Source organism: Diceros bicornis, chromosome 2, assembly GCF_020826845.1.
Source record: "Diceros bicornis minor isolate mBicDic1 chromosome 2, mDicBic1.mat.cur, whole genome shotgun sequence".
In the NCBI taxonomy this organism is placed as follows: domain Eukaryota; kingdom Metazoa; phylum Chordata; class Mammalia; order Perissodactyla; family Rhinocerotidae; genus Diceros; species Diceros bicornis.
The window spans coordinates 47,747,262-47,770,955 of record NC_080741.1 but is presented as its reverse complement, the minus strand read 5'-3'; the positions used below and the strand labels follow the sequence as shown (position 1 = coordinate 47,770,955).

The following is a 23,694-nucleotide window of genomic DNA, read 5'->3' as shown; positions in this document are numbered from 1 at the left end:
CTGTGTGTCTTCATTTGAGTTTTCAAATTCCAACTGGTCAAGCTTAGGTCAGGCTAGGATCAATCACCCTTGGATCAAAAAAGTCAAGAGAGAGCTGGAAGGAGCCTGCTGATGGTCACTGTAGGAACCATCATGAGCCAAGCAAACCCCTCAGTTTGTGTGTAGAGCAGTGTCACTCCCTGTTGCCAACAAGGTACGTTCAAACTCGTGGCATTTAAGGTTCTTCATTCAGCATCAAAGTGGCCTCGCTTCCAGATCTCTCACTCCTAAATCTGCCCAATTTCTCCCTTCCAGGTTGACTGTTCGTCTCTGTTCCCTGAACATTCTCTGTTCATTCCCAACTCTGCTTTGGCTTAACCCCTTCCCACAGCTCTCCTCAGAGGGTAGCTTCCTGTCTTTAAGATCCAGTCTAGACTTTCCTTCTTCAGAAAGTCTCCCCTGAACACTTACTTGACACATATTTTTTCTTTTATTGCCAAATTGTTTTCCTATGCTATATATTGTCTCCTCATGTCACTCAGGGTCCCAACATGAAACAGCTGACATACTCAAATTAGACAATTTGAGGAGAGTTTAATAAAGAGAGCATTTACAAAAGCGATAGCAGGGTAGGGGCCGGCCCAGTGGCATAGCGGTTAAGTTTGCATGTTACGTTTTGGTGGCCCAGGGTTCGCAAGTTTGGATCCCTACACACTACATGGACCTACACACCACTCATCAAGCCATGCTGTGGCAGTGTCCCACATACAAAATAGAGGAGGATTGGCACAGATGTTAGCTCAGGACCAATCTTTCTCACCAAAAAATAAATAAATAAATAAGTGATAGCAGGGTGAAGGGACACTGCAGTCCCCTGAGATGAGTAACAGCAGGAATTATTACCAGCCCTGAGGGGGTGAGGGGTGGGAGAAACTGTGTGGAGGGATCTGGAGCTGGGAGACGGGGTCTGCTCTTGGGGGATACAGCCAGCCCCCAGTGCTGTCACAGGGAGGTGGGGGGAATAAATACTCTGGCCTTACTCTTCTCCCGTCTTCCTATGCAGGTGTGCCCCATGGGCTTAATCTAGAGAGCAAGAGAGAGTACTGGTGTGGTCCATTCAGGGCAACTTCTCAGGCACAGGGCAGGATAAAGAAGGGTGGAGAGTGGATCTGGGCGGGGGCAACAGAATATCTCATACTCTTCCTAATTAGACAAATTATTATCTTCTTGTGGCCAGCAGCCATGTTTTTGTTTTACCATTCCCTTTACCTGCCCCCATAAAGACTAGGATAATGGTAGAGGTTCAGTAAATGTGGCCAGTTGGGGTTTGACACATGAACAGCATCTTGACTGAACAACATACGATGGGCAAAATGTCTGCCTCTCTGTCCACTCACACTTGTCCCGGGTCGGAGGAATTGCTGTTCTGATGATCAGATGTCAGAACGTGGATTGGGCTGCATACTGTAGCAGTTGGGCCTTTGTGTGTTAAAGGTCCCACACACGCACCAGCAGGTCTAGTCTGCTTCCACCCTCCAAGCAGCAGCTTGTTGAGTCAGGGTGTCCTCACAGGGGCAGGTCCTGTATCCTGCTTTCCTTTGCTCTTTTCTAGTCACATCTGTTTTCAGCATACTCATTGCTTTGGGCTTGAGTGTGGCCCTCTGGAATAAGATTTGAATTTCGGTTTAAGAAGAGATAGTGGAATTTTCATATGCCTTGAACTGTGACCAGTTGACCAAAGTCCTATGCTAGGGAACTGGGAATCAGCCCAGATAATAACAAAGTGGAGCCGCGTTGCCTACCTTGTTTCTTCCCCCTGGCCGCTGCATTGCACAATTCCTAGGGATATAAACGGCATCCCCTAGAGTTTTGCAACACAGTTAGACAACATCACACATAGGCATTCCTGAGTTTCTTGTTGTAATATCATCAAACCTCACCTCCTGCCCAGCGTATGGGCATATTCTCTGCTGATGGAATGACTCTGCGCAGGGCTAGCTGTGGCTCTGGCAGGGGCGAAGGCCCCCTAGCGTTCACATTTCTCACTGCAATTGTAACTGAAGCTGCTGTTACCAAGTAAGGGACCATCTTATGGTTGGGGTTGATTTGCCAGGACCTCAAAGTGAGCCAGGCAGAGTCTTGTCCTGCCTGAAAATTGAGAGGTTTCCTCAGTGCAGAAAGTCTAGATTGCAAGAGGCAGCCCATCTGATGGCAGTGGCCAGTGGACTAGCTCTCACTTAGCCAGGAAAGGTAAAATGTGAAAATCAGCAAAATCTAGCTATATAGGATTTTAAGGGCATTACTAGGTATTTCTATATTCAAGCCCATATCCGTATCTATATTTATATCTATGCAGTCCTGCATTACTTAACAACGGGGATATGTTCTGAGGAATGTGTCATTAGACAATTTGTTGTCGTGTGAACATCATAGAGTGTACTTACACAAACCTAGATGGTATAGCCTACTACACAGCCAGGCTATATGGTACTAATCTTAACCACCATTGTATATGTGGTCCATCATCGACCAAACTGTCATCGTGCAGCACATGACTATATGCATATTTAAGATCATTTTGCTTTTTTTCCTTTGCCTTATTTCCTAGCCAGGATCCATGTTCTTATATCTATTCAAGTCCTGCGGGACAGTCCTGCAAATTCACGTAAGCTCTATGTGGACCTTAGAGAGCCAAAATTTGAGGGCTTTGAATTTGCCACTAGTCTGTTGAACCGACAAGATTCATAAGGTATAAACAGAAAGAATCTTTACTTGTGTGTCTCATATCCCTTTGAATTGAATTATAAGCTGAAAGTCTTCCAGCCCTGAATGAAAACTTGGGTAGTGCTGCGACTTTTGTCATTACGCTTAGGTACAAGCCTGTAGTCATTTGAGCTCACAGAAGGACAGAGTTTTGATTCAGAAATTGAAGAGTTGATCCCCATATAATATCAAAACTCAACTTGATTTGACCTTTAAATCTTCCCTCCAACCCCCATCTGGCTGAGACATGAACCTCTTGCAGGAGAGAGGAGCGGGAGTACCATCTTACTAATCTCTCTTTCCCTCCTGGCATTTCTACTTCCCCAGCTTGCCAAGCATGGTTTCTGGTCCTCAGACTGGGTGGGCACCGGGAAAGGAAGGAAAGTTGGGCTTAGGAAAGTTTTTGCTTGACTGGCCCTGTCATAAGATAACATCACCCCCCTGGGGCTGGCAGATGTTTAAAAGTTGATTCTTTCTCTCACAGTTGCTTTTGTAGAGTCGTGGAGACAGCCCTGGGAATATTCAACATAACTCCTGTGGTTTTAAAAAAATGCATTTTCCCTGGCCGATGACTTCCCACTATCCTCTGTCATTTTTGCAGCCCACTGTACACACGTTTTCTCATGGGTCCCACAGACATGCTCCATCTAGGCAGTCTTCTCCAGCAAGATTAGAAATCCTCCAGTCAGCTCCCTCTCATCTGGTCCATAGAAAAGAATCCCACATTCTTTGCCAAAATCAACTCTGGAAGTATAGTTCCATCCCAAGGTAGTGACAGTTTTCCTCTGCTCCATCCCCAAAGCCGCTGGCCGGCCAGTCAGTCCCTTGTCTCCTGATTTCCTGGGTGAGAGTCAGGTCCCAATGCCCCGGGCCTCTTTAACCATAGTGACTTATATCAATCTCTCAGGTGGTCCCCTTGGCGTTGCTCTTACCAGGGTTGAGGTGAGAGACAAGCGCCCACCATGCCTTCTTCCCTTCCCATCCAAGGTAGGTGGCACCAGCAGCCCTCTACAAAGAACCCCTTTTCAAATATCTCCCTAATTTTCATCAATCCAATCTCTTCGTTCCCAATATAGGTGAGGGGGTCTAAAGAGTCACAAAACCTGTTTTTACAATTCCTGCGTACATTCTGCATATAGTCTACTGTGGAATACAGCATCTGTGGGGTCCTGCTGCCTCAGTGAAAACTTCCAGCTTGCCGTGTTGGTACCTACTGTTAGTGTTTTGCATTAGTAAGCAGCACTGGACTACTACACGATCTAACCTTATTTTCTTTCCTTTGATCTGCATCCAAGGTCAAGGTGGAACTAACCTGGGATTCAAGAAGCTTGCCTACAGACCTCACATCTCAAGTTTTCCCCCACAATCTGTGGGGCGTGGATTATTAGGGGTTAGGAAACCTCTTCTGTAAAGGACAAAAAGGTAAATACTTCAGGGTTATGGGCTACGCAGTGTCTGTCACAATTACTCAACTCTGTCATGGTAGTGCAAAAGCAGCTACAGACGATCATAAACAAATGAGTGTGGCTGTGTTCCAGTGAAATTCTGTCTACAGAGCAGGCAGAGGGCCAGATTTGGCCTGTGGGTCACAGTTCACTGACCCCTGGATTAGATTAGTGAATAGAGAAAGATGAATGGTGACCCTAACTATACAGGGGATTTGCTGGGGCAGAAATGGAAGAAAATCTGAGTGAAGTTACTGAAAGCCCATAGACTATGAGGGACGGGAATCTGCTTTGTTCAGGTGATGTGAAGACTTTAGAATTTTAACTCTGGAATTTGAAGAAAACCTCAGAAACTCAAGCTGGAAAAGGATCGTCATTTTTAAACTAGCAAAGTATGATGCTCAACAAGAAGCAGGAGGAGCAGGGAAGTCAGTGCTGAGGCGTGTTCAAGACCACCTGCCATTGTCAAGGTCACTCTAGGCTTCACCCACAGCAAGCTCTCTGTAGTGCACTTTCATGTCCCTGCGCCTTCCAACAAATTGGCACACCTGCCTGGACACCACTCTCACTTCCACCCTTCGCTTCATGAAAAAGTTGTTCACAAACCCATTCAAATATGTAGCAAATGCTTTATCGCCCAGGCCTTAACTGAGTGTGCCCAGCTGGCTTCCAACAATCAGTATCTGAATCTTATTGCCCAGGAGCTTTCCCAAAAGCTGAGAAGACCTCTCTGCCAGATCCAGGCGAGCCAGAAGTGCTGGGAAATTAACATCCTCCAGGAGCAGCCATCAGCCAACGACTGACAGGAATGGAATGGAAATACCCCAACACCCTTCCCCCTCGGATGAGCTAACTCAAGAGTGCGAGTTATACTGTTTCACGGAGTTTTCTAATGGTTTTGAGCTCTAGTCAACCCCAGTGGAAGGCGCTTGATAACGTATCCTTTGCTGGGATCTTCCTCTTCCTGGTTTACTTCCCTACTCCCTGCTAGAGTTTTCTGCACTTTCCAAATAAACTCTTTGCTCTCAAATCCTTGCTCAGGAACTGCTCTTGGGGGAACCCAACCTAAGCAGAATGTCACTGTCTCTGTGTACCTTTCTTCAATTTCTCCATTCTACTTTCTTCAGCAGGGGACTTTGGGCACCCATCACGTTTCACTATAGTCATTTGAGTCATATGGGCCTCTTCCACGGAATGGAGAGTGAGTTTTCTAGAAATGGATCTTACTCATCTTTGCTTCACTGGCATTTTCCCTCGTCTGTATGCAGTGTTCAAGATGTGTTTGCTGACTACCGGAAGCTTGATGTGTAGGTAGGCTAGATATGAAGAGGCAAGTTTGAAAGGGCTAGTACTGCACCACTAACCACGTGTAGTAGCCACTAGCCACATGTGGCTATTTAAATTAAAAATGAACAAAAATTAAAAATTCAGTTCCTCAGTCACACTATCCACATTTTAAGAGCTCAATAGCCACATGTGGCTAGTGGTGACCACATTGGACAGTGCAGATATAGAACATTTCTATCACTGTAGACAGTTCTGTTGCACAGTGTGGGGCTGGGGAGCAAAATGGAGCACACTGAATCCATGATTTGGTTATGAGCAGTTTTGTGTGGGTCACAAAGTTCCTAAAAGCTTTCAGGGATCAGGGGAGTACAAAAAAGCACATATATCCTGCACTTGTGGTTACCTCAGGGCAGACACCACTTTACAAAGCAAGAGACAACCAGTGATGTAGAGTTAAGTTTTTAAATGATTGCTTTATTTACATTTTGGCTGAACCACAAAAAAGAGAAAAGGTACTTCAAAGTTTCCTAGCTAAATTGAGATTCATGTTGCGTGGTTTAGTGTTCCAAAGTACACGTCCTGTGCTGCCTGTGTAGGGTTAGATTGAGTTAAGAACTTTCAGACAGGCGTGAAGGTAAGAAGTCAAGGCCGCTCACCAGCGGTCTAGGCTGGTTGGAATGGATGGCCAAGAACGTGCGTATCCCTTCTCCATGCATTTGATTAGGCAGTGGAATGTTTGGAATTAGAATGTTTTCTGGTTTTAAAGTGGAAGTTTCTCTCATTTGGCATTGACAATTTTGTTTTAAGACATGATTTTGAACTCTGGCAGCGTAGAACATGAACAGCGTCCAACTCGATCTGACGGTGAGCTCCCTAAGGGCAGCGCCCGTGATGTATTTAAATTAGTTTGCCCAGGACTTAGCTGAGAACATGGTAGGTGCTCAGCAAACATTTACTGAATGAATGAAAGAATGAATGGTCAGCAACCAGATGAATGAATGAACATGTGAAACCTCTCACCTTTGTGAACAATGGGAAATGCACTTGGTCTTATGGCCAATGGGAAGTGATGCTGTGGAATTGTCCACCATGCCCCACCCTCCTCTGTTTGTTACAATCTATTTTGTAGACTTTGGGCATCCAGCTCCTAATATGTTAGCAAGATCAGGGTCTACTTGGGCTACAAGGGGGCTTGGAGATGATCTAACCAGATTGCAGAGCTAATTCATGGCAGGTGGCTTCTAATGTCCTTATAGCTGGTAGAATGGATACCACATCTAAATAGCAGCCTAGCCTTTTATTTCTTTTATAAATATATAACTTTAAAGTTTTACTTACTTTTTGAATAGATAACATATTCTCATGGTTGAAAATCCAAAAGGCACAAAGGACATTCAGAGAAAGTTTGCACTCTTTCCCCTGTTCTCCACCCACATCCTTCCCTAAAGACAATCATTGCTACTGCTTTCTTTTGTATGCTTTAAGAGCTGTTCATTTATCTAAACACAATGAAAAATGTGTGTGTATCTGCTTTTTTTTTTACATATGGTACACTCTGTTTTACCACTTTTTTTTTCAATCAACTATTTATTGCTCTTGGTACTTTGAGTCTTTCTGCTGTCTCTTGGCCAAATTCTTCTCTGGGTGCTCCTAGCACCTCTCTTGTCAGCCATTGATCTTTCCTTGCCTCCACCCTTACACTTGCCTCCTAACTTACCTCCTTGCATGGTTCAGGGACCTCCCCTCCATTCTCTATGTGTTACCAACTTCATCTTCCTAATGTACCATGTTGATTGTTTTACTTCCTGCTCTAAATCCTTCAGTAGCTCCCCTTGCCTTCCCAACAAAGCCCAAGATGCTTTACCTGAAGTTCATGGCCCATCCCAACCTGCCCACCCCACCCGACCTTCCACACATATTCGTGCCCTCCCTTCTCCCCTTTGTATTGTCCATTCCATTGGCTTAATGTGCCTTCCTCCGAATCCTCTCTGTTTCCAAATATTGCCCCACCTTCAGAGACCTGCTCAAAAGCCACCTCCTCTATGAAGTCTTCCTCTCTCAGATTCCAGCTGGAAATGTTCTCTCCTTTCCTGGCCTAGGTATAGTGTTGAGTGTTTGCACTGGAGTTAGTTGTTTCTGTCTTACACCCACTACTAGACGGAAGGTATCATGGGGGCAAGGATTGCGTTTGTCTTACACATTTTTGCATCCTTCACTTAATTTAAAGTAATGTTTGTGCATTCTGTCTGTATCACCTAACACACAGTTGTTGGATGAGCAGTAAGACTGGTGTTTAAGAGGATAGTGTCCACACATCTCAGGGCTCTGAGAAGTTTCTATGAGCAAGGCCTTTATTCTCTATTCTCTAAAATACCAAATTGCTCTTCTTCTATTGAGTCGCTCATGGGAAATTTGGTCTTTCAGTGTAACTAGGAAATCAACTCACTATCAATAATATTCAGAACATGTGTGACATGCTGTTACGTTACTTGAAAGTATAAATCCATAAACTAAAAAAAAAAAAAAAAAGCCTCTTCATCAAGAAAGGAAAGAGCTAGTCACAGTACATTAAGAATGTAGCTGATTTATTGTATTTTGTGAAAGATGTTTCATTTATATCAATAGCTGGCTAAAGTTAAGTTTTAAAATATAAAAAGTTTTAGCTGCCTGTAGCTGCATATAGTAACTATCTAACATTCAGTTTCATTAAAACATATATAACTCTTCATTGAATCAAGCAAAGCTCTACTTTTAAGGGTTGATGATAAGTAAGCTGCCCAGCCGTTGACCTCTGGTAATGGCTTTGGGGTGCCTAAATATACTGCCATCCTTGTGTAGATATTTTAATGTCTTCAAGAGCTTCAGCGTTGCACTGGAAGTTCAAAGGACTGGCGTAGAGGTCAATGTGATTGACTTAAGGTATTTGCTTCAACTTCCCAGTGCATCTTCTTTAGGCAATTTTCTGCATCTGATCTAAAATACAGCAGAGAGTTCCTGCTCCCCTGTTGATGGGGATACAGAACTGGTTCTTTCCAGTTTCTCACTAGAAAGGAATGGGATGTATTTGCCCAGGTAGATGGCCATGTGCCTGTGGAAAAAGTGGCGGAGGTGCTTCTGGAACCTCTCGCCAACAAAGGCGTAGATCACCGGGTTGACGCAGCAGTGCGTATAGGCCATCACCTCCGTCACCAGCAGGGCCATGTCCAGCTGTTTGCTCCGTTCACAGCTGGTCTCAAAGAAGATCGTTTGAAAAGTGGAGATAAGGAGAACCAGGTTGTAAGGTGCCCAGAAAATGAAAAAGACCACCATGATGACAAAAATGAGCCGGATGGCCTTGTACTTTTTTTTACTGGGGCATCTCAGCAATGTTTTAATGATTCCTGAGTAGCAGACAGCCATTACAAGCAGAGGCAGAGCGAGACCCAAGATATTCATTCTCAGAACATGGAAACGTTTCCAGGTATCTTCTTCATTTTCTGGGTAAGAAGGAAGGCAGATGTACTGTCCAAAATCCTCTAGGGCCCCATGGAAGATAAACTCAGGGAGGGCTGCTAGCCCCGCCAGGACCCAGGTCAGGACACTGGTTATGAGGCCAAAAGTGACAGTCCGGGCTCGAAGGGCAAACACAGCGTGGACGATGGCCAGATACCGGTCTATCGTCAGCAGGATGATGAAAAAGATCTCACTGTACAAACCCGTGTAATAAAGCCATACGAGGAACTTACACATGCAGTGGCCAAAAACCCACTCATTCCACCTGACATAGTGAATCCAGAATGGCAGAGTGAATAGAAAGAGCAAGTCAGAAATTGCCAAATTGAGCAGGTAGATATTGGTCATAATCCGGAGCCTCTTGTATTTCGTGAGGATCACCACCACCACCAGATTGCCCAACAGACCAATCACAAACACCAGAGCATACAGTGGGGGCAGGAACTGGGCTGCCAGCTCCTTGATGTTGATTTTTTTCACATGGCATTGACCAATCATAGTCATAAGGTGTGGTTCCGAAAGCCTCATCCACACTCTCCGTCCCATCTAATGAGGTCGACATTTTTCTTGTCCCTGTGAGAGAAGAAGAAAAAAACAACTACATAATTAGGCGTGATCACCCTTTGTGAACCACACTAGTCGATTCATTCATTTACCCAACAAAACCATGTGTGATAAACAACCTATACACTTAAAGGTTCTTCAACATGTATTTCAAAAGGTATATCAGAGATGCTATGGGGGAGGTGTCAGGAATGAAAGATCTGAAGTTTTGAAAGTCAACATGACCCATGATGGGAAAAGAAACAGAAATGTTGGGGATGGTGGTGAAGAATGGGGATGTTGACTTCTGAACGCATTTGAAGGAAGAAATGCAAAACAGAAACAAACAGGCTGGATAATAATAATAATATTATAATAATTACTATTACTGTATATTTTAAGGCATTTTGCATTCTATGTTTTACAGTTTATATATGATGTTCAAAATCATCCTACCTATTTAAAAACCAAATGCTTATACTAATAATGGTGGTTATTATTATTACAAATAACTACTCCTCTCTGTGGCTCAGTAACAATGTGCTGTTCATCACAGCTAATGGGGAAATTGAAGCTTGAGGAAATTTAGTAATTTACCCCAAATCCTCTAACAAGTAAGTACAAAAGTTTGGGCTAGGTCTTCGGTATCTATTTCCAATTATCTCATCACTAAAAATCAAATGCAGTGATTTTTAAGTCTAACTGTTGAAGATTTAGCTATTGTAATTATTATTAACTATTGTAACAATTACAACTATAAGCAGCATTAACCTAGGTTATTTCCCTTTTCCTGCTCCTGAGAATGCTGAAATAAATGTCATGTGCCAATAGCAAACCCCTTAGAGTTTCTCCTTCATAAAGGGGCTGAACAGAAGGGATAGGCCAATGGGATTTCTTATTAGATTTGGCAGTTTTTAGACCAGGATCCCTAGGGCCAGTGCCTGCTTTTCTTAAGATTACAGACTTATTGGAGAACAAGGGAAAACAGACAAGGGAGGAGTCCCATGAAGGGCAGTTAATCCCAGCACTGCTTCCTCGGATGGAGTCCCACTGAGTTTCTCCTTTCTGTGAGGAAGGGACAAGTGTGAGAATATGAATATATAAGTCAATGGGCATTTTTCAAGGTAAGTCTTAGAAAAGCAATAATTGAAGCCAATGGCAAGGAATCGTCTTTGCTTCTTAATAGAATACTGAGCCCCCAAAAGTCAGCCACTGTGAGGGTTCTGTGTAGTCAAAGTGAGAGCAGAGATGGGATATACAGGAACCATTCCAACCGGTTCCTCTGACCAGCTGTAGGACTTGGGCAAGCCCTTAACTCTGAGCCTTATTTACTCATCTCCACAATAAGGATCATGATGCACTCAAGGTTGTGGTGAGGATCCAATGAGAGAGTGTACTTGAGGTCATATTTTAAACTCAAAAAAGCTGTAAAATTGGTAGGAAGCAGAAATGAAAGAAAGACAATGAGAAGCCACTTCATATGAAATTAGGAAAAAAGTAGGGTCTCTTGGATAGAACTTGATCTATTTTCATGGCTCCGTCCTGGTACGCCACCCACTGATGACGTATGGAGGCTTTTGAGCTGTAAAATGGAACTGAGAAATAACCAATTTGTATGATCTTATCAGCATTCTTACTCCTATTGGCATAAACCACAGCAGCTGAGAAAAAATACCTATCATTTTGTCTGTTATGCATTTAAAATCACAGAGAGTGTCCCTCTAAACTTTAGCGTCTAAAGCAAAAGTATAGTGGCCTCTTCTTTTAGGCTAAATTATTCATATTTTCTTTCCTTTTCCCCAGAATGATCTAAAAACAAGTCAAACTTTTAAAAAAAATTCACTAAAATTTTGTTCAACTTGAGAGTCATGTCTTTAACTCACGGGTCACTTCCATAAAACCAACATTATCAGTATGATAAAATGGTAGAATCTTTTGGGGGCTCTAGAGTGCAAAGCACAGTGAAGCATGTGGTTTCTCTAGAGTCAGAAGCCAAGTCATCGATTACTAGTTACATGAGGTCAGAGATATGAAAACTGATATGGTTTTTGTCTGTTTATACAGTCCTAATCAAAACGAATATTTAGGTCTGAAATAGGGAAGAAATTTGAATTAGGCTTTTAAAAATGGCTTTTTTGCATTTTGGAAAAATGAGATGGTAATAGTAAACAAACCATCAACACCAAAAATAAAAGAAAGCAAAAAACAAAAGTAAAAACCATCCCAAATCTCACCATGGAGTTTACCGCTATTAACATTTCTCTACGCAGATACGCATACATGGGTACAAGTTTTACCAAAAATGAGATTATACTACTTTAGCTGGTTCACTAAAATTACTCATAGCACAACTCAGCTGTGAAATGGAAATGAAGTTTCTCTAGTCTTCAAGACTATTTGGATCTCTGTTACCAACTTCCCACCTGCTGGGTAGCAGGAAAAAGGATTTACAAATTTTAGTCCAAAGTGGTTTAAACTTAGCCTGATCCATTCATTTGAATGATGACTTTCGGTTTCATTCATCCTCTTTATGTTGCCAGTTTATAATTTCAGTTTCTTTTCTTCTCTCATTGATCTTCTCTAAGATGGCAGTGGAGATATGGGAGTGAGGCCAGCATGACTCAAGGCACGAGCAGAGTACGGAGGGGGTGCCCTGGTCTCCTGTTGGTCTTTGATTTATGCGGCTGGTGTCTGCTGAGGTGGGGTCACCTAGTCCCAACCCTGAGCCTTTTGCTGGCATCTGCCTCAATGGTTTGTAGGTAATGTCCTCATGATCCGCTCATTCTCAGTTTTCCTTGGGCATAGTGACCTCTCCCAGATGACAGAGTGTTCCCTCAGCTCTGGCTGGAATGAAGAACCCTCTGTTACTGCCACATCTCCACCAGATTCCCGGCCCAGGCTGTGCACCTTCTCCTGAACTGGCAGGCACCCAGGCAGACATGCTCCTCCTTGACTCTATGCCCACGCCATGCACAAACCAAGGGACACCCAAGAGTGCAAACAAGGTCTTTTTTCTGCCTGACCACCAACTCAACTGCACTGGCCACCCCAGTGGGTAAGGAGGTGCTTTGCAGAGAGACATCTTATGGGGGTTCCCCCAGTTTATCAAACAGCCCTCCACATCCCCGAATTCTGGTCAAAGACTGAATGGGGAGATAGAAACCCACAGGTGTGACTGCTTTCCATGACCATTGTCTTTTTTCTTACAATTTCTGGAGTCAAAAGGAGAAGATCCCCCTTCCCCCATTCTTATCTGGTCAGGTTCAACTAAATGTAGCCTCCATTTTTACTATGTAATATGTAATGGATACCTCTCCATGTTAACAAGGATAGTTTTAGGTTCACCAAGTTTAAATTTTAAAGAATCTTGCAAGGTTGAGTTGAGAATAAACATCTAGAATTGGAGCCTTTCTTTAAAAAATATATTTAAGTTTGGAATGCCATTTTAATTCTCAAAAAAAAATTTTTTTAAGTAATGACACAATGCTGATGAGGTTGCAGAGAACCTGGAGCACTTATTGCTAATGCAATGTAACTTGGTTCAATAATATTTGGAAATTATATGTATAACAAGAACCATCAAGACACACATGTCTTTGATTCAGTAGTTCTACTCCTAGGAATTTACCCTAAGGGGAAAAAGTTGACCAAACCAAAACAGAATGTGCACAAAGATGTTCGTTGTGGCATCATTTTCGTAATAGAAAGAAACAAAGAAATGTGGGAACAGTCTAAATGTTTGACACATGAAAGATATTTTGAATAAACTGTAGTCTACTTGCACAATAGATTATTATGTAGTCAGTAAAACTAGTTTTGGAGACCAGCAGAATTGCAGGCAAATGTTTATGAAAAATGAAGAGAATGTAAAGTGTGTAAATTAAGATTGCAACCACATGAAACTATATGTACATATATAAGGCAATAAGCAAATAATTAAAATAGTTGTGGCAGGGAAGAGGATTATAATTTTTAAAGTTGTCAAATTTAAAATTTTTCTACATTCTCTTATCAATTAAACTGTAATTGGAAGCAAGTGCTTTTAAGCAGGGACTGCTGAAGAGTTGGCAAACATTTTCTAAAGGTAATTGGCTTGGAAACCTAGGCAAATTACAAGTTGAAGGGTTTAGTCCTCAGAACTTGAAACCACAAACTGAAATCTAAGAAACTTGAAGTGGAGGCCACGCTAGGCAAATCATTTGAATTTTGTTTTGAAGTTTAGAAATGTTGGTAGCTTGGTTCTTCTCTTCAGTCTTGGGTGGGGCTGACGTACAAACATGAGACTGGGGGAGGGGAGATTTCTCTTAGGGTCTTGAGACCTGAGCTGGTGGAGGCTCAGCCAGCCTCCACGAGAAGACTGAGGAGGCCCTTCAGATGACCATGCCATGCGCCTCCATGTGGACACGTGGATGTCAGCTCCCAGGATGCCTCCAAATTATCCAGTGTGTGACACTGTCACACCCACATTTTCTCTTCTCCTTCCTACTCCACGATTCTTAGTGTTTTTGGCAAATTCTGAAGTTGGAGGATAAATACAAGGCCCATGCTCTTCTCTTGCTGGGCCCAGACTTTCAGCCTATGTGGCAGGACACTGTGCTTAGATATGCCTGAGTGAACATCAGAAGGGCACTTCCATGAGTTTACAATAATTCACACCTCCTTGTCTTTGAAGAAGTGGAGGTCATTTCCCTGCACCCTCAAACACCTCCCCAAATGCAAGCCAGAGCCCCTCCTAATGAATATCAACTCAGAGAGGCTTGTTAAACTCCAAAGACACTCCAAATAAAACCAGTGCACTGTGACTTTAACTCCTTGGTCTTGAGCAACAGCACACACGGTGCCTCTGAATAGAAGAAAGATTCATTTTTCAGCATGAATCAAATAATGCATGATATGGTCAAAAACTTTCTTTGTGTGATGCATTCTTTCCTTATTATCAACAACCACCTGGGAAGGGAAAAAATACTGGGAAGAAAATGGTCTCTGAGTTCAGGAAGTTGACATTCTTTATACATAATCAATGTGAGATCAGAGTCAATAGTAATTGTGTCTTCCTTAGGCCAGGCACTTTATATATTGCTTGTTATCACAACTTTGCAAGGTAGATTTTTATATCCACATTTTATAGATGAGCAAACAGAGGCTTGGCAAGGCTCAGTCACTTGCCTGAGGCTATTCTGTTAGTGCACGGCAGAGCTGAGACTTGATCCTCTGTGCTTTGGCTCCAAAGCCTACATTATTATTGCCTTAGGGTTCCATTTAGTAAGGACCTCCATATCCAAGATTACATAAATGTTTATATATTTTTTAAATCTTTGTGGTTCAGGTTTTTACACATATAAATCTCGAATCCATTTTTAATGTAGTTTGACATATGGCATGAAGTGCATTTCTAGTTTACTTCTCTTTAAATGGTTGACCAATTTAAAAGCACCATATGGTGAATAACCACTCTGTCCTCCTCGGGCTTGAGACATCACCTTTGTCATGTATTCTTTAATATTCCTGATTCTATTTGTGTACTTTACATTCCACTCCATTGATCTCTTATTTCTGTGCCAGAAACACCCTTTTAATTACTATAGATTTATTAGATTGTTTATATAGATTATCTGATTATGCAACTCCCTTTCACTATTCATTTTCACATATGTCTTACTTATTAGAGCCATTTGTTGTATTAGATAAACTTTAGGGTCACTCGGTCAATTACTTATAAAAATATAATTTTGAGTAGAATTATATTACATTTGTAAATAAACTTAGGAAGAATTGATAACTTTACAATATCAAGTTTTTATATCTGGGAACTTGATATGTTTACTTACTCTACTTACTATAGTTCTTTTAGTTACTGGTCTTGCACATTTCTTATTGTTTTTATCTACCTTCATATTTTCTGAGGTTACTGTGAATGAGACATTTGTCCCTAATAAATTTGCTGACCAATTATTGGGATGTAGGAAAGAAAATTATTTTATATTTTTTAAACTGATCACCTTACTGTTTTTTAAAAGTAAATTCATTTAGGACTTCTGGATAGATAATAATATTATCTGTGAAACAGTGATAAGATTATAACCTCGTTTCTTGTATTCCTCATTTGTTTTTCTTACCTTATTGCTTTGGCTGGAACTGCCACCAAGATGTTAAATAACTGTGGTGTCAGTATGTTTGTCTGGTTCCTGATTTTAATGGGATCCCCACCCAACTTTTCAAAGGCCCCAAGGAACATACTAACTAATAGGCCCTTCATTGTTCTTGAAGACAGTCTAGTTTTGATAAAAGCACTTAAGAATTTGATTAAGAATCTTCAAGAACGGATGGCAATTCAAAATCATTGGACGTAAGCCTGAAAGAATAAAAAGACGAAGGTTTCTGAACACTTCTTGTCTTTAAAGGGTAAGAAAATTAATATTTTTTTGAGTAGCTGCCTGTTTGATATTCCTCTCTAGAAACTTATTTCATATGATTTACTTATCACAATGACAGTGTAAGGTAGATATTTTTATTATTCTGATTTTATGGCTGAAAAAAACTGAGCTCAGAGCAATTCCAAAATTTATGTTCACACAGAGAGCAAATGACTAAGTTGGAACTTGAATCCAGGTGTTCCAGACTCAAAGAAACCTAGGCATTCTCCACATCCTCACTTGCCTGTCAGCATCAGACCACTGGAAGGGGACCTTTGGTGTGACACGTTTCTCAATTTCAGCACAATTTCCTTGCTGTGGACGTCTACTGTATGTAGAAGTCATGATCCCCAATAATAAAAATGCCATGGCATGTGATCCATCTGTGACAGTCAAAGCCAGAGATACTCTGAGCTAATCATTTGCAATATTTCTCAAACTTTTCTGAATGTTTTTAGAAGTAAATGTCAACAAGTCCTTGTCAGATAAGTGAACAAAGACACTATTAATTTAAAATCCATTTTATTCTAAAACTTTGCTAAAGTGGAAAATTCCTATGTCTAATAATGGAGAGTGCTGATCCTTGACAGTAATGAGAATTTGGTTAAAACCAGGCATGACCGATAGAAGACCACATGATAAATGATATCCCAGATTAGTAAAATCACTAATCTGGGGTGTGTGTGTGTGTGTGTGTGTGTGTGTGTGTGTGTGTGTGTTTAATTAAGTGCTTAGTCTTTTTGAGGGGATCAGCCTCTCAGGTGAACTTGATAAGTCATTCAATGAGTATAGAGAAGAGAGCAGTTATGAAGTCACTGCTTACCACCCTGAATCTATCTGCCCATCTGGCAGAGCCCTGTCCACAGGTGACTCCCAGTGGTGATCATTCCTGCAGGACTGCTGTTAAGATCATGTCGCATTCCCAAGGCCCTGGGTAATTTTTGGCTTCATTGGTATCTGGTGCCAGAGAATCTGTAGCCATAAGACTTTTATTTCTTGTGTATTCCTGGTCCTCCTCAGTGTAGGATAATAATAATTGAGTTCCTAGGTCTGAAGAAATGACTGTGTCACCTAGAGCAAGTAGCTTAACCTCTCTGCCTCAGAATCCTTGCATGTAACATGGTGATGAGAAGAGCTACTGCCTTATGGGATTCTTCAGTCAATCATTCAACAATTACTTATTAGCACCTATGACAGGCAGTCACTGGTCCAGGGACACAGGTATGTCAGTGAACAGAATAGACCAAACTTCTTGACTTAATGGAGGTTCATGGAGTTGGGGACACAGATAATAAATAAAAACTACAGTGTCTCAGATTGTCATGAGAGCTATGGAGAAAGATAAAAGAGGAAAGGGGGAAAGGGAGTAGGGTGGAGTTGGAGAGGTGCAATTTTAATTTGGAGGGGGTCAATAAGGAGCCCACTGAAGTGACATTTGAGAAAAGACTTGAGAGAAGTGAGGGAATGAGTTGGACAGGTGTCTGAGGGATGAGAGTTCCAGGCAGAGAAACAGCAAGTGCAAATATCCTAAGATGGGAGAGTGCCCAGACATGTTCTTAGAAGAGCAAGAAGGCCAGAGTGGCCAGAAGATGAGTGAGGGGTATTAGGAGAAGTTTTCTGACATATGGGGTAGGCGTGGGCAGGGGTTCAGTGTAGCCATGCAGCCACTGAAGAACTTGAGCTTTTCTCTGAATGCATTGGGGCCCATTGGAGTGTTTCCATTAAAAGCAAGACATGATTCAACTTATATTTTATAAGGATTGTTCTGGCTGCTATGTGGAGAATAGACTATGGATGCAAAGCTGGAAACAAGGGACAAGTGAAAAAACTAATATGATAATCCAGGCAAGATATGACACTGGACTGGACATGGTAGTAGGAGTAGAAAGGGTGAGAAGTGGATGGATCCTGTATAAATGCAGAAGCAGCACCACAGGATTTGTTGAGAGAGAGAATGTAGGTGAGAAATAGTCAAGGGTGACTCCAAGAGTTTTGACCTGAACAACTGGAGGGATGGAGTTGCCATGAGCTGAGACGAAGAAGGCTGGGGAAAAATAAGCCTGGTTTGGGGCAGGTCAAGTCTGAGATGCCCCTATGCCATCCAAGTGGAGACGACCAGCAGGCAGTTGGATATAAGGTTCCCGGGGAGAACTCTTGGCTGATGATATAAAGTTGACACTTGTCATGACATAGATGGTATTTAAAGTCATGACGTTGGATAAGAGCACCTGAGAAGAAAGTATAGCTAGTGAGGACTGCGTCCTCAGGTATGCCAAAAATCAGAGGTCAGAGCAACAAGGAGGACACAGCAAGAGAGACAGAGAAGGAGTGGACAGTGCGGTGGGAGAAAAGCCAGGAGAGCTGGTGCTCCAGACACCAAGCGAGGAAAGTGTTGCAAGGAGGAGGGAGTGACATGAGGACCACATGAACTAACACATGTGAGAACATCTAGAACACTGAGCCAGGCAAATATATGTTAATTATTCTTCCCCTCCCTCCACCCATTGACCTTCCTTATTTTGCAAGTTTTCAGGACTTTCCAAAAATTTTTTAGATCCTGTCTAAGATAGTATAATGCGACTTTAGAGGAGGAAGTGTCTCTTCTGCCTAAAGAGATATTCTTATCTTTCCACAAACAACCCGTCTGTAGCCTACTACCCACAGTTATATAGAAAAACCTGCCAAAGGATTGGTATCCAAAAATTTGTTTTAACAAGACATTTCAGCCTTCATTAGAATCTTTAGTTATAGTAAATGAGGAGTTTGAATTTCTACAAATGAGTTTGGATTGCAACCAAATTAAATAACCTAACGGGAACCCAGGATTATATTAATCCACTTACTTACTGACATGTCCAACGGAGAGACATCAGGTATTGGATTATCTTTCACAAAGATGACAGGTAGGTAGTAGATAGATAGACAGGTAGATGATTGAATTCCAGGCAAGTTAAAAACAATCAGGAATCAGGGAGAGTTCTCCTGGGCACCTAATTTTGGCCACTTTAGGATGCTGTGAAATGATCACTTCCCATAATCTGCATACAACACTTCTATTAATCTAATCTAAGTTTACATGCAAGAAGTTTTTTTAAAAACTCCATCGCATGCTAATTTACGGTCAACTAGAATTACAGATTAGCATGTGATGGGATTTTAAAGCGTCTGAGACTATATCCAAAGCACTGCGCTAGGTCCCAGGCAAGACATTGAATGTGAACATTGCCCAACTGAAACACAGTCGAGAGGAAACCTCACCCATTAAAGATACTTTGAAGGAGGCTGAGGTATCCACCCCGGAGAAGAGATACTTGGGGGAGGAGAGAGAGCAAGATACTGGCTGCGTAGATGAGAATCAGAATCATGTTTGACTCCCAGTGGCATCCCCCAGAACCAGCAGGAGGGAGTTCCAAGAGGCAAATTCAACCACAACATAAGAAAGAGCTTGAGCAGGATTATCGAAAATTAAATGGGTGCCTTGTGACGCCCTGAGCAAGGTGTGATGAGGAATCCAAGCAGAGGCTGGGTGGCTGCCTGTCAGGGATATTGCGGGAGGGGATCTCCACAGTGAGAGGAAGGTTGACTGGAGCGATGGTTCTCAGCCTGGCGGCACATGGAACTCATTGGAGAGCTTTTGAATTCCCAAAGCCAGGCCGCTCCCCTGAACAACTAAATCAGAATCTCTGGAGGCGGGACCCAGTCTTTGGTGATTCTTACATCTCCCCCAGTGATTCCCGTGTGCAGCCTCGGTTGACAACTCCTGGACTAGATGACACAAAGTCCCTCCTAAATTTTATGAAGCTCTTTTCTGTCTCTGAGCTACATACTCTCCAACCTCCTTAAGCTTAGTTGAGAAGAGAAGGGGAATTGTAGGGGTAGAACGAAGAAATCCTCAGTTGCAAGTGGGAAGTAGTCACCACGGTAGACAGTGCAGAACCAGTGCCCGGTGTCCTGCCTGACGAGTCATAGCTGCTTCATACACTCTTCTCAGATGGATAGGAGGATGGAGCAGAATAATTTTAACTCTGTTTTTCACTGTTCAGACTATATTATGTTCTGTCTCAGGTACCACATTTTAAGAGGGTTAGTATCAGCCTGGAGTACAGAACAGGCTAGGACGATAAAGGTCCAAAAACATCTGCTGTAGTGGGCAGAACTATGAATGTTTTGTATGAAAAATGAAAGTCTTCAGATTTATTTTAGTTCCTTTTTTTTTTTTGGTAATTATTTGTACATCTTTGGTTATTTAAATCTTTTTTATTAAAGGATTGGATTAGGCAATGTTTTAGGTCCCTTTGAGGTAGAAAAGTCTATGATGTGATAGCTTTTCCTGTGGAAGAGGGAGTATACTCTCAAGAGAACAGAAATTGGACAGCACTGGAGGAAACTACATTCAGTCACACATGGGGAAGAACTTGCTGAGAACCAAGTTGTGCAAGAACAGAATGGGCTGCCTCATGGGCCAGTAAGCTCCCTCCCTGGAAACACACAAGAACCTCCCAAGGCTGAAATCATGAATAAATACAATCTTCTTTCCAGCTGCGGACATATTCCAGCATTTGTGGGTTAGGGCAGCACATGGACTTCCACAGCTGCTAATCATTATTATTAGTTACTAGAGCAAAAGTTACACTCCATTCCTGGGGTGTGGTCAATTCATTTTAAGTGACTTGGTTTCATCCACCTGCCAAGTGATTTTGGATATTTTTACCAACTTCCTTGTCCAAAGATTAGATTTGCTCTTTATATTTCAATAGCAGGTGTTTCAAGTGTAGCTGATTTTTAGTAATTGTATATAAGCTGACGTTATTCAGTTGAAAGAGATCATGAAGAATATGTTTTCATAGGGAAAGTATGCCTATGCAGTCAAAATAACATGGCTGAGGGTGTTCAGTGTGACTAGAGGGCTCAGCTTCCGGCCCCTGGTCCTTCTACCTCCACCTGCACCTTGGAGAGAGAACTCCTGCCTCTTTTCCAGGTACCATGTTTATTATAATTGATATCACACTTGTATATGATTTTGTATCCTGATATTTAAAATTTTATATCCTGCACCTAATTCCATATAGTTAAAAATTATTTGGAAATATAATTTGTAGTGACTCCAACACATTGTATATTCATGGTTATTTAATCATTGTCTTATTGTTGTGTGATTAAGTTGTTCCCAATTTGCACTTTTATAAATAATGCTGCAACAAACATCTTTCTCTGTATTTTTTTATATTTCCTGTGTATTATTTATAGATTTCCCAAAGCACAATCTCTACCAGTAATCATATTTCTAAGGCTCTTGAAGCATTTTGCCAAATTGCTTCCAGAAAGTGCATAACAATGTATTTACTCTTGGCACTAGTAGGCGATGGTGCCAGTCTCAGCAAGCATTCATTAACACAGAGAAGATCTAAAAGAAAAAAATTACTTGGCCAATTATATGGGCAAAAGCGATCTCATTATTGTTGTAACTAATATTTCTTTAATTACTGATGTGGGTTTTTTTTAACTTAATTATTAGTCATTCCTGTTTCCTTTTCTGTGAATTATCTGTTTGTGCCCTTTACCCATTTTATTCTGCTGGGCAAATCTGCTTTTTTCTTATTGAGTCATGCTTCCCCCAGAAGAAATAACTCAGCCTGCACGATTCAATGTAATCATCCCCACCTTCTGAAAAGAGCTGCAGATGTGCTCAAACTCCTATCGCTTCCATGTGCCAAAGACCCCATATTCCCATCGCCCTGCCTCAAAACACTTCTCAAACAACAGTCAACTTCCATCCCCAAGCAATCCAAGGTTCCCAGAAGATTAGGAAGACTTTCTATCCCTACCCTCTAATACAGGTCCAGGGAAAGCTAGCAGTCAGCCTTGTAGATCCAGACAAAAAGACACCAAAGCAATCGATCAACTGATTCACCTAACAGCCTGACAGAGAGGGGAGTTTCAATGATGACTTGAAATATATACGTATGTATACAAATGTAATATATAAATGTATGTACACACGTGTGTAAATTATATTTTCACTGGCTGTTTCTTACAAGTCAATATCAATAAACACAAAGCTACTAAGTGTAACCCTTTTGCAGTGGTTCTATTCTCAATAGTTGAGAATTTATGAAAGCGTAGAGAAGGCAACCTGGGCACAATCGGGCACGTTGGCTGAAGAGGTATCAAAGGCCAAGCTCGGATGAGTGGAAGAGGCAAGCTCATCATCATACGGGTAGGAAAAAGAAAGGGAAAATGGAGGAAAGCAAGAATAAAATGAATATATTTTGCAATATGCTCTCCCACTGGCCTCGTTCTACCTACTAAATTGTGGTGGACCTCCCTCTCCTCTGCCTCCTCAACTCAAGGTATTGCTTCCACCTGCCCGGACCCCTCACTTCATCTCCTTTTTCCTAGAAACCTGACAGTCTACCTGGAAATCTCTTCTAAATAAACAACTTCTGTTGCATTTAATAAGTTTTTGCACTGATGAGAACAAAAAGAAGACAAGAGGTACCTGCTAATTTAGCAAAGTCCTTTATGCGTCCAGTGATAGCTTAGGTCTCGCCACTCAGGGAACGGAGATACCATCTGATCAGAGACATTAGTAAGGTAGGAAACTACACAGCTTCCTGTTTTAAACAGGCTAGCTTCTCAGGTTTTGCAAGTTTTCAGAAAGATATTGACTTTGGTGCAGTTCTTCTTTTCTATGATTGAGATCACACGCTGAACACTCAGTTGAGAAATCCTTGAGATGAACATTGCTGATGTTCAGCAGCTATTTCAGGGGTTCTGCATGCCTTTGGCATGGCTCATTCTTTTGGAAAGGGGAGATAACTCTTGACTAAGCATTGCTTTGACCCATGGGGAAGCAGAATGAAAAATGAAATGGAAATTTCCCTGTGCAGGAACAATGATGACTAGGGGATAACCTAATTATTCTATAGAGCTCCCTGGAGACTTCGATGAGGCAAGTTGTAGCACAGGTTTAGACAACCCAAGAAGACTTTTGTTGGAGTTTCAGTTGTGGCACCCACTGCTGCATGACCTTGGGTTAATCATTTAATCTTACTGGACCTTAGCTTTCTCATCTGTAAACCAGAAATAATAATAACTACGTCACAGGGTTGCCATGGAACCAACTAAGATGAATATGTAAAAAGGCTCTATAGAATATACAGGGCTAAGCAAACATAAGGTCTGGGTAGAATATCACTACAACATAAGCTTCAAAGGGCAGAGCCATGTACCTTCTCTATGTGCTGATGTGTCCGGGGGACCTAGCATGGTGCTGAGCACAGAGCAGGTGCTCACCCAATATTTGTGGGAAGAGCTCTGACCATGTATGGTGTGATCTTTTAAAGACTGGCTAAGTGGACAAGTCAATGACATTCACCAAGTGTTTCTCAAACATCTGCTATGTATGCAGGACTGTGCTATATGCTTCAGATGATGAAGATAGGAAGAAAGGACAAAGACTGCCGGGAGGGCTCATGGGCATCACGGGGTCCCCAGTTTGAGGGAGCTTGGCAGCCAGCATTCAGTCTCAGTTGAGTCAGCAGAACCCCTGTCAGAGAAGAGTTAGAGGAACTGGAAGCCTCTGGCCTGAAAAAGAGAAGACAAGAAGTCCTTGGTTGTTTTACATTATTGTTGAGTTGGCCTTTCCCATGGGTTCTTTGAGGCGACCCAGGGTAGAGAGGTTACAAGGAAGCAGATTTCTACCCTGGTGAACAAGAACATTCTCAGCAGGGTCTCCCAGAAGGGGGGCCATCCTGGGAGCCCACTGATGG

The 23,694-nt window shown here is 42.0% G+C and overlaps 1 protein-coding gene across 1 annotated transcript; it reads right to left on the bottom strand.

Moving 5' to 3' along the window:
• Window positions 1-8,042: 8,042 nt before the first annotated feature.
• Window positions 8,043-22,616, bottom strand: CCR3 (C-C motif chemokine receptor 3). The gene is given in 3 exon segments (XM_058556732.1): window positions 8,043-9,440; window positions 9,442-9,539; window positions 22,422-22,616. Coding segments are annotated over 2 exon segments (1,080 nt in total). The 5' UTR covers window positions 9,529-9,539; window positions 22,422-22,616; the 3' UTR covers window positions 8,043-8,447.
• Between the last annotated feature and the right edge of the window lie 1,078 nt (window positions 22,617-23,694).